At 35.2% G+C, this 12,356-nt stretch overlaps 1 protein-coding gene across 1 annotated transcript in view; it reads left to right on the top strand.

The window, feature by feature from the left end:
• The window catches only part of ARFGEF1 (ARF guanine nucleotide exchange factor 1), a 100,334-nt gene that overhangs the window by 37,441 nt on the left and 50,537 nt on the right, over window positions 1-12,356 (top strand). The window contains exons 7-10 of the mRNA XM_081111628.1: window positions 2,773-2,883; window positions 4,435-4,607; window positions 5,632-5,765; window positions 9,800-10,034. Coding sequence (XP_080967754.1) covers window positions 2,773-2,883; window positions 4,435-4,607; window positions 5,632-5,765; window positions 9,800-10,034 — 653 coding nt within the window. The remainder of the gene's footprint in view (window positions 1-2,772; window positions 2,884-4,434; window positions 4,608-5,631; window positions 5,766-9,799; window positions 10,035-12,356) is intronic.

Below are 12,356 nucleotides of genomic sequence, written 5' to 3'. Positions count from 1 at the left end.
CTTTTAATTTTTTTTAACCACATCTTTTCCATAGCCTAATAGTGGCATGAATATCAGCACTGGCATGAATAGATGTTTTACTATTTTTAATAGTACTTTATTATTTATTTTAAGAGGGATAATTTTGATAAACCAAGCATGCATTCACAGTACCCAAGCTAACAGTGAATCTGTATTGCTTATACAATTTACATTTTCCTGCCCTTGTCAAAATTTCCTGTACTTTCACCATGAGCTTATAAAGGGGCTGATTCAAAGGGTTAATCGCTAATAAAGCTGGGGTGTTATATTTTCCTTTATTTTTTTGTCCATGCATTCAGCATGTATTTAGCATACCCTATCATAGGCACTGTGCTAGGACTTGGGGTTAAAAAGCTAATGAAGACACAGCCGTTGCTCTTAGGGTGTTCATGGTCTGCCTGGATGATCATGCATATTTAAATGAGACATAATGTGATAAATATCCTGAAAGTAGCATGTATAATGCAATTCTGGTGAGGAGAGTTAGGACATACTTTTATAGAGAAAGTGATGTTTTAGATGAACCTTGTTGTATAGGGGTACGTATTGGCTAACTAGAAAATTTAAGAAATTTTCGTCAGAAGAAACAGCATGGGCTGAGACCCAAGGAATGAAAGAATCTACTGTACTTACTGTGTGTAAGGTACCTCTGTGGGTACCTTATTGGATATAGAATTATAAATAAGACATAATTCCCCATGGCATAGTCATGATTGTTTTGGCTTCCAACCACTGATAAAAATGAAATTTTTTTCTGGGAGCCATTGGTTAAAAATGCATGCTCTGGGGTTAGATTACCTGCTTTGACTCGCTAGCTGGACGTTATAATCAACTTCTCTCATCATTTTCTACATGTAATAAATGTTACCCACCCTAATATATTTCTGTTAGATGATTTATGTAAGAATTGACTCTTGACTCACTAGTCATTTTCTGCACATTTTAATGACTGTATATTCAATTATGTTGAAACTCTAATTTTCAGACTAGCTAAGTTTAGCCAACTAGTGCTCAGAAATACAAAGCTTAAGGGTGGTAGAACAATTATCTGTCAAGACATTTATACGTTTTTAATCCACAGAAGACACTAAATGCTATTGTTATTGGATTTTTAAAAAAATAAAATAAGGTAACTGATTTGACATGCTTATTTACCAACTAGAGGCCCGGTGCACGAAATTTGTGCATGGGTGGGGGTTCCCCTCAGCCCAGCCTGTACCCTCTCCAACCCAGGACCCCTCGGACATCCCTCTCACAATCCTAGACCACTGGCTCCTAATCACTCACCTGCCTGCCTGCCTGGTTGCCCCTAACTGCCCCCTCCAGCCAGCCTGACGCCCTTCACTGCCTCTGCATGCCAGCCTGATTGCCCCTAACTGCCCCCCCGCCTGCCCAGTCACCCCTAACTGCCCCCCACTGCTGGCCAGGTAGCCCCCAACTGTCCCCTCCCTGCTGGCCTGGTCACTCCTAAATTCCCCCCGACCCCTGCCAGCCTGATCACCTCTTAATGCCCCCCCTGCCGGCCTGGTTGCCCCTAACTGCCCCCCCCACCCCCCACCAGCCTGGTCGGCCCCAACTGCCCCCCGTTGGCCTGGTTGCCCCTCATGGCCCCCTTGCTGGCCTGGTCGCCCACGCAGCCTGCTGTTCAGTCGTTTGGTCATCCCTCACTAACTCCCCTGCCAGCCTGGTCACCCCACACAGCCTGTTTGTTCAGTCATTTGGTTGTCCTTCACTAACCCCCTTGCCGGCCTGGTTGTAGGCAGCCATCTTGTGAGGGTGTGAGGGTTAATTTACACATTACCTCTTTATTAAATAGGCTTTTCACATTATGGCAGTCAGTATTTTGTAGAATGCAGCAAACAATAATTTCAGATCAGTGAACAATAGGGAGGTGGGCAGGTTTCCGGAAGCCAGAATTATAAATAGTGGTTCTTTATGGAGGTGTGAGGGCGGATGGGGTATAGACAGCAACACTAACAGCTAATATGCAGTCTGAAGCCATTGATGAAGAGCAGTGGCTCCCAGAACCACTGCTCCCCAACCATCCTCAAGTACTAATTGAGCCTTCCTGATATATTTTGAACATTTCAAAAACACCAGTAGAAATTCTGTTTTTATCTACATTAGTCCATACAAGCTAACCATAATGTTAAGGTTTTCATCAGTTTCTTTTATACTGCTCAGAAGTTCTGATTGGCAGTTACATGTTTTTAATTAATGTTAAGTTGGAGAATGAGTTCCTTTTTACTTACTAAATTAAATGATACATTGGGTATGTAAATTTTGTTGGGGAACTAGTAGTAAAGAAGGGCTGGAAATCAGTGGTGGAGGGCAAGATGGCCCTATCTTTGCTGCTTCCAGGAGCTCACTATGATAGAGCACAGTGATGAGCTTGTTATTGGGGAGCCTAATTAATCAAAACAAGCTTTAACGACATTGAATTATGTTATTTGGAAGTGTGGCACATGTTTAAAATGTTTCATTTAAAATACTTTTAAAAGTTTTGGTTCTTAAAGGAATAATCTAGAAAACTCACATAGTTGTGCAGTCAGTGGTTGTCAAATGAATCATTGTTGAAACTGACTTGAATTTATATTTTAAATTTTGATTTGGTTACAAATTTTGGTTTAACATGTATTGCTTCTAGTTTCATTTATCTATTTGATTTTTCCTTTTATTAATTTTTAAAAGAAAGCTTTTCATTATGTTTTGTAATAGTTTCTAAAATGAAATAATGTTTTCTTTTTTAAGCATTATCTAAAAATGACATATTATATGATGGAGAAAACCATGACTGTGAGGAAAAGCCACAAGACATTGTACAGAGCATTGTAGAAGAAATGGTGAACATTGTTGTTGGAGGTAGTGTATTCCACTAGGAATTAGTGTATTCTGTCTTACAGTATTTCATCTGACTCTGAAAATTATTTTTATAATGTGTGGATTAAAAAGGGCAAAAATATAACATCTTCCTCAAATCTGTGTGTGTGTGTGTGTGTGTAGAAAATATATTTAAATATCTTTGATTATAGAAGTCCACTAAAACACGTAATTCATGGTATCTTGCACAGGACTAGCATAGTACTTTGCTACATATACTTCTAGAAATAGGATTAAATTATCAGAACCTGTCCTATTTTCTAGAATTTCCTCTTAAGATTTTGGCCCATTGATCATACCCTTCTTAGTTTTCCTGTGCTATTAAAGTTTTTGTCTCTTGTTTATATTTTTTTTAGTAATTTCAGTGGTATTTGTTAAAGGAGGAAGTAAATTAGTGGGCTTCATTCAGCACCTTTAAAACAGAAGTTTGCACTTATGTATAGGGGACAGTTAAAGGAGAAAACAGTGGAGAATAATAATATCTAACTCTATTAAGTGATTTTGTATGCTTTACTTGCATTTACTCATTTGATCCTTCCAAACACTGGGATGTTTTGATACAATTACTTTTCCCTTTTTTAAATTTTAATTTATTTTTGAGATTTTATATCTCATTTATATTTTTATTTTTTTTACCCCATCACCATTTATCCTCCATATACCCTCCTATACCTCTACCCTCCGTCCCCAGGCACTGTCTCCCCCCCCCCCACACACACACACACAATCAGTATGTTTCCATCATGCTAGCTTATAGTTTTCTTTTAATGGGTAGCATGAAAGAAGCAGTGTCTTGAGATAGCTACTGAGTTATGGCCATAGACACTTATGTGTTCCTTTTAAAAGAAATACACATCACACCTTAAAGTGGTACTGAAACTTGGTATTATTTGTATTATCTATGTTTGTTTTATCAGAAGTCATTTATTTATGTTTATAGTAATTACAAGTATGATGATTTAGAGTGACATACTGAAAAAAGTTCAGGGGTATAGGCCATTATTTTCATAGTAATGTTCTAAAAAATATGTTATTAGAGGTATTAATAGATATTCTTAAAGGGGGAGAGGGCTCATGGTAAAACAAATTTGAAAATACTGCATATTTTATATCTCTTTTGGAGAGCCCAGTGCATATTAGCAAATTAATATTATAATAAAGAAATCTATTTCCCAGTATTTCCCTCTTACTTGATAATGGGATATTTTTTTGAGAAATTTCTAGTACCATGTTAAGGCATTAGCATTCATTAGAACCCAGTTTAAGAAATGCTGATATGGACTAAAAGTAAGCTTCTTTTTTGACACATTTAAGCCTTTCATCAGCTGTGTTTCATTGCTAGCGCTACTTAAGAATCATATTTGGATGTATTTCAAATGCACATTCACTTACTAGTAAGTATGCTAACCTTTAAATGGTGCCAGTATGTGTTACTGCACATCGTTTTTCTGCCACTATTTAATTTTAAATACTCTATGCTTTTATATCCTTAAGTCAGGTGTGTTTGTATGTTTTTTGTTCTTACCATTGCAGATATGGGAGAAAGGACCATAAATGCAAATGCAGATGGCAACATTGGAACTATAGAGGATGGTAGCGACAGTGAAAATATTCAAGCAAATGGAATTCCAGGAACACCAATTTCTGTTGCATATACACCGTCCTTACCTGATGACAGACTCTCTGTCTCTTCCAATGATACTCAGGTATAAATGGGAGTGGGAAATTCCTGTTAATCTTACACATTTATAGGTCACAGTACCTGCTGGTAAATATATCTAGGTGATAATGCTGACTGATTTCAGTTTGAAAAAATAAAAACTTGGGTGTTTTTTTCCCATTGATATAAATCAAAGCAGTTTATTTCCTTAATAAATTGATAGCTAAATTTTTAATTTTACAGTGTTTGTCACTGGTGTTCACAACTTCCCTAACCCTGCCCCATGGAAATTACTTTTAAAAAGAGGAATTCTTATCACATATTCATAGGATAATTCTAGTATCATAGGAAGGGGAAAAACTTTTAGAAATCTAGGAAACTTCATCTTACCTTTGTTCAGGGCTACAATGAAATCCATACCATGGTAGTTGCAATTCCTTTGTTTTTTATACCCTATATTTTGTGTTTTTATTCTTATCCTCAAGGATAAGGGTATCTTAAATCATTGCTCCATGCATAGGGGGAAGCTTTCTTGGCTTTTTTGACCTTCATTAGCTAACAATTTTTAAACATTGCTAATTAAACAATGTTTAATTTTTTTTTTCTGTATTCCCCCATTCAATCTTGTCTGCCACAATCAGACAGACAGAAAGGGCAAGGATACTTTTCTCTTGCATCTGTACGAGAAACCTTTGCAGTAGACAGTAACTGCTCAGGTTTGTCAATAGATGCTAATTTTTAAACATTGATAATCTCCATCGTCTTATTTTTATCTGCACAAAGTGCAAAAACACAAAACACCCAATGACAGGTAGTGGAAACCATAGTTTAGGCTGTGTATGAAGTATCTTTTCAGGGCATAATATGCTAGTTTTAGTTAGTAATAACATGAACTGGGAAATTGTTGAGGATAGGGGTGCAGTGTCAGGGAAACAATGTGACAGATTCCTCATATGGTTTCCCTTCCAATAGAACCTCACCTATTACTGAATTGAACAAAGTGTATAAAAGGCTGAAATGACTTTACACTGGCAAATACACTTATTTGCATACTATGTTAACTTGTTTAGGAATCTGGAAATTCTTCAGGACCTTCACCTGGTGCTAAGTTTTCCCACATTTTACAAAAGGATGCCTTTCTAGTATTCAGGTCATTGTGTAAACTGTCAATGAAACCGCTGTCAGATGGACCGCCAGATCCAAAGTAAGTCATTAGCTGTTCTGCCTAACAAATACAATTTTAAAGCTCAAAATGTATTCCAAGATAGTCTTTGGCTTTTCTTTTTTCCACTTGTCCTGTAGGATCCTCAAAGTATATTTATATATATTTAAAAACTGAGTGTTCCAAAACTGTTAGATAACTTAGAGCATACCAAAAGCATAGAATTGTATCTGGTACAGTAAATACTGACTGGTTGAGTGAATTCCTATTTCAATTTGTAAGTAACTTGGGAGCTAATGTAGCTCTGTTACATGTAGCCTCATGCTAGGCTCTGAAAACTACCAGTTGATTTATTAAGAGAAATAAATCTTAAAAGTCATAATGTAAAAGAAGACATCTGTAATACTTTCAACAACAGAGATTTTTTTAAAGTCATAATATATACTCATTAAGGTCTGAAAAATGTGATGATACCTTTCTTCATGGGGAACAGGAGGTACTTTGCAATAGGAGTCTTTGTCTGATTCTCATCAGTCATTTAAACTGTAGGAAACTGCCATTTTTTTTAAGTAGTATCTTTCATTTCATCTGATTCAAGTGTAACTAATTTCTGCTTGAGATTGAGTTTGGGAGTTATTAGAGAGGCAGAACTTTTCTGGGGAAAGAACCTTGGAGAAGGCCTGAGTGACTTGGAGAAAGGGATATTTAAATGAGGGAAATGTCAGCAACACTACCTCATTAAAAAACCCCACAGCATTTTGGTTACTTTGTCAACTAAGAAGAAAGACTAAAGACAGTTATTATAAAAACTGAATCTTCTATAATTTTATTTTTTAACATTGTACTGAGTCAGTGGGAAACATCTTTTAGGCCCAGAAGGCTAAAATTCTAAAATCTTTTTTAGGTCCAGCTCCTGAGAGTCAGAAATATAATTTATTGATTCTCCTGTATTTTGAAAATACAAACTCTACAGAGAAAGAATTAAGGTTGCTTAGATTGCAGTATAAACTCAATTATAACCTATATATTTTATAAGAATACTAGAGGTCCGGTGCACGAAATTCATGCACTGGTGGTGGTGGGGGGGGGGGGTGTCCCTCAGTGCGGTCTGTGCCCTCTCGCAGTCCAGGAGCCCGCAGGGATGTCCGACTGACAGCTTAGGCCCACTCTCCGGAGTGGATCTAAGCCGTCAGTCGGACATCCTTAGTGCTGCCGCGGAGGCGGGAGAGGCTCCCGCCACTGCTGCAGCACTCACCCGCTGTGAGCCGGCTTCTGGCTGAGCGGCACTCCCCCTGTGGGAGCACATTGACCACCAGGAGGCAGCTCCTGCATTGAGCATCTGCCCTCTGGTGGTCAGTGCGAGTCATAGTGACCAGTTGTTCCGCCTTTCAGTCAATTTGCATATTACCTTTTTATTGTATAGGATATTTAAATTTTTAAAAAAATTTCTTATTCTCATTGAGGAGAGATAACTTTCTTACTCAAAAATTGACAATTTTGAGATCTCGTTCTGAATTGATGAAGACTTTAAGGATGATATAATGTAAGAATTTGGTGTTATTGCTGAAGGCCATTTTTACCATGATTTAAAAATGTATTGGCTATAAAAGATTTAGATGTTTAGTTTTCTCAAATCAAATATAAAAAAATGTTTATTAGAAACAGAAAAGAGGGAATTGTTTAAAATGCTAAGAACTAAAAGAACAAAAGAAAATATATGAATTTTGAGGAATACTATGTGGGGGAGAGTATTTAGTTAGCCCTGAAAAAAAAAGAGTAATCTAGTTTTTGGAGAGCTGCTCTTATGAGGAATATTGTAAATTAACTATCCTTCTACTTAGTGGGCTTAAACCAAATATTAGGAAATATTGTTTGTACATTTAAAAAGACCTTTTTGACCATCAGGATCCAATCATTGGAATTGAATACTGAAAGAGATCACATTTTCACCTCCTAGAAACCGTTGTCTTTCCAAAAGAGAATTTATGGTTTCCTAGCTTGAGTGGTTTTTTTGCCAAAATTAATGAGCTTTTGTATTTATATAATTTTCTTTTTTGTCTTTGCTTCTCTCTATACTTTGTGATCCAGGAAGTGTTCTTTTAAGTTGAATTATAATTTGGAACTATCCCATGAAAAACTGCAGAGCTGAAATTTCCAGGCTCTTTTGCATATCAAAAGTATATGCTACCCAGCCAGTGTTGCTCAGTGGTTGAGCATTGGCCCATGAACCAGGAGGTCACAGTTCGATTCCCAGTCAGGACACATGCTTGGGTTTCAGGCTCAATCCCCAATAGTGGGCGTGCAGAAGGCAGATGATTGATGTTTCCATGTCTCTGTCCATCTCCCTTCCTCTCTCTAAAATTAATAAAAATAATATAATAAAGTTTATTATTTTAATAAAATAATAGTAATAAAAGTAAATGCTATTGTGTCATAGGACAATCATTTGGTCACTGCTTCATTCATTAATGCCTTATACATTGTAGATATTTAATATTTGAGTACATGAATAAATCCATGAATTATTTTGAGCACATACTATGTACAAGGCATTTTGTTAGATGCTGGGGGATACAAAGAGAAAGCATTCTCTTAAAAAAAATTATGTATTGATTGATTTTAGAGAGAGAGGAAAAGAGGGTGAAAAAGAAACATTGATTTGTATGTGCCCTGACCAGGGATCGAACCTGCAGCCTTGGTATGTCAGGAGGATGCTCTAGCCAACTAAGCTACCTGGCCAGGGCAAGAGAAAACATTCTTATAACAAAAAATCATGTGTTATAACTGTAGATTTTATTTACTAGTAGAACTGAGCAAAAAGTATGATAAATGTGAGCCAGACTAAGAAGTAGTAGTTTATAAACCTTGGAAAGCTTCAATACGAATGGGAGATAACTTGGCCCACTCCATATTTTCCTATAGCTATTCAAAGTTTTAGCTCTGGTTGTTCCTAACTTCATGCATCTGAGCTTTTTTTTTTTTTTTTGTAATACTGAATTTGCTGCATATGTTATTACATTCAGAAGCATAGACATCTTGGAAACATGATTGTCATAATGAGCCATGATATTACTGGTTCTGGTTTTATTTCAAAGATGGTAATATTTTTGTGATTCCCATTTACATTAAATTAAATATTCCTTGTTGGAGTTTCTTACTTTTTTTAATCACTTGACACTCCTAACCATGACATTTTTAAGGTAGAAATAAAGATCAATTAAATTTACTATATGGTGTAAATGTGACTGAATATAGCATTTGTAATGAAAAAATAAAAGAACCAGCTTCTAGAGCATTTAAGTGTATCCTGCACTTGAGAAGTTGCCCGGGTTAGATCCTCCCTAGTTTGATGAGCTTCAGAGGTCTGTTTCAATGAGAGATAAATTGTATTTGTGAAATCTGATTACTAAAATTCTGGATCGTGATCAGAATTATAGTGTACTGATCAGAAAAAAATGTTAAGTTAAAAATGTGGTTTTTAGTTTTTTACTATAAAAATATTTAGGGTAAGTTGGTAAGCTATTAAGGGATATAAATGTTCTAAAAGCTTCTTTGTATATATGTCAAAAAATAAAATAAAATGATTCCTTAAAAAATAACCTTGAAGTTGTGCAACCAAAACTTAGTGTTTAAGATTTTTTAATAGTATAACTAGGAAGAAAGTACATTGGATCTATTATATATTAAGGATGGCACATAATCTGAGAAGTTAATTATTATTTTTAAAAAGTGAAGCATGCTTTTGAAAGAAAGGAACAAGTCATAAATCTTGAAATTATTTTTTTGTTCAAGGGAACAATAGGTTGGTGTTAAAAATTATGAATGATTGTTTTCCCATTTTGGAAGTTTGTGAAATTTTGTGGTACAGGAAAACATCAATGAAACTACCCATCATTAGTGTTTGAGCTTATTCATGTACTGTAGTGTTGTTGTTTTTTTATGTTGTAGAGTTTTCTGTTCTTCTTTATTTAAAAGTTTGTGAAATTATATGGTACCAGGAAATACCTTAGGAACAACCTATTATTACCATAATGTTAACTTGTCCATACACTATGCCTTCTTTTTTTACATTTTAGGTCTCATGAGTTACGATCCAAGATTCTTTCATTGCAGTTACTTCTATCCATTCTGCAGAATGCAGGACCTGTTTTCAGGACAAATGAGATGTTTATTAATGCTATTAAGCAGTATCTGTGTGTTGCACTCTCAAAAAATGGAGTCTCTTCTGTGCCAGAGGTTTTTGAGCTTTCCCTTTCCATATTTCTTACTTTGTTATCAAACTTCAAGACACACCTAAAGATGCAAATTGAGGTATGTTCTGCATTAAGGCGTTATTGCACTTTCATTTGTTTCATGTTAAGTCAAATGATTAATACACTGGAAAGTTTTTCAGAATGTGAAATATCTGTATATTATGTGTATTTATCTTTTTATTCACTCATTCAACTAACATGTACTTACAAAGTGCTAAGCACTAGGTGAGCACTAAGAATGCAAAATCAAATTAAGACACAGCCCTACCTTCAAGGAATTTGCACTAGTTGTATGAATAATTCTAGTTGTCTGAAATTAACTTGGTCCTCACAATAACTTTGCCATTGTGTATATAGTATGTAATAGTGTTTTTGGTTATCTTAAAAGAAAGCTCAAAATATATACTTTGCGTACATGGTGTTAAGTCATTTAAGTTTTAACAATTTAAAAAGGTGATTGAGAAGGGTTTTGTTTTTATTTTAGGACATTTGAAATTTTAATTTCTGCTTTATACATTTTTTCTAATGTGCTTACTGTATTCATACACATTTTTGAAAATAAAATAACTGTCGTGTGGTTCTAAAGTATTTTCAGATGTCCTTGACCTGGGTAGAGTGGCACCTGGTTTGGTGATACTTGTCTTGAATCAGCCAGGAACAGAAAAACTCCTTGTTTATCCCAGCTTGGCTTTAGGTCTGTGCCATGCCTGGCTCATGCCTTGGACCATGTGGATTACTGAGGAAAATAAATCAATCATAAAATGAAATATTTCCAGAGATTTACCAAAACTGAATTAGGGAATCTTCCAACCATGTCTGCATGTATCATGCAGGTGTAGAAGTTACTGATCTTTTGTTTTCACCTTCAAATAATTCAGTATTTTAAAATAGTACTTTATATTTTGGTGATTTAATGGATACCTTTTCCACCGTGTCATTTGTTATAATATGTTTGGGTTGGGACATTGTATATTTTACAAAAACTCACTTTCATGCTGGTCAACTTGCACATTCACTTTATATTTGGTATGACATACAGTTTACATCATAATTTTTAATAATTTTATATTTAATCCTAACTCAAGACTAATAATTCATTTCCTCATAGGAAAGGATAAATTGTTATTTTCCCAGAGTTTGTAGATGGTAAAGATAATCATATCTTTATTAATGTTCTGTAGTATCTATTTAAATTCATTTAGAACATTATTATGGGAGTGATGCAGAATAAGGCCTTGGTAAATTAAGTGAAACGTTGTTCAATTTGGACCATATTTTTGGACAGGGAACAATCTCTGGCCCATACATGGTGTCAAATTTAAGAAACTTGTCATATGTCTACTAAAATAATACAGGCCATTTAACCAAAGCAGTTGTTATTTTTACACAGTTTTTTTCTCGTTATCTTTAGGAACTAAAAATAAAAGAGACTTTAAAAAACTTTTGGAACTTTTGCTATATAACCAGCTAAAAGTCTCTCATTTGATAGAGACATTTAATTGTCATTAAAGAATTTTGGAAGACTGTGCATTCAGTTACATAACAGAATTTTGGACAGAGACTCTATTTCATTAAGTACTATTAGTAGACTGTGAAATATAACTTCTTACAGAGTCAATATCACAAACATAATTTAAGTTGGGATTACTATTTTTATAGAGTAAATTTTATATACAAAGTTTTTGCTAAGGACAAATTTAAAGAGAAATACTTCAAGAAAGTTCCTGTCCATGGATGGTAGGCTCTTATTACAAAATTATTGTAATGTTTTTTAAAAGAGATCAAGTTTATTTCACTCTGCATTGTCTCTTAAGGGGAGATTATGAGGATAAAAGAAGGTAAGTGTAGATATGCTTTTGAAAATACTAAACGTTCAAATGCAAGAGAAGCTGTGTTGCTGTTGGAGAAAGCCCAACATCTGAAAACATAAATTGCAAAACAAAATTGAGATGTTAAGTGAAGATTCATTTAATGAGAATATTCACTTCAGAGTTTCTATAATGTGGTTTTTCCATGGGCATTAACTTATATATCTGTTTCTGAAAATACAGTTTTAAGTTATCACAATTACGGACTACTAGAATATATGTGCATATTGGATACTGTACAACTGCTCAGACCTTGGAATCAGATTGGATGCTGCCACCCTCATAACCATTTCTTTATTGATTTTGATTCAGTACCTGCTTTTTTAAAATATATTTTTATTGATTTCAGAGAGGAAGGGAGAGGGAGAGATAGAAACTTCAATGATGACAGAGAATCATCGATCGGCTGCCTCCTGCACGCCCCCCACTGGGGATCAAGCCCGCAACCCAGGCATGTGCCCTTGACCAGAATCAAACCAGGAACCCTTCAGTCCGCAGGCCGACGCTCTATC

Source organism: Myotis nattereri (assembly GCF_964212035.1).
Source record: "Myotis nattereri genome assembly, chromosome: 17".
In the NCBI taxonomy this organism is placed as follows: domain Eukaryota; kingdom Metazoa; phylum Chordata; class Mammalia; order Chiroptera; family Vespertilionidae; genus Myotis; species Myotis nattereri.
The sequence above is the reverse complement of the archived record's forward strand: the minus strand, read 5'-3'. Positions and strand labels throughout refer to the sequence as shown.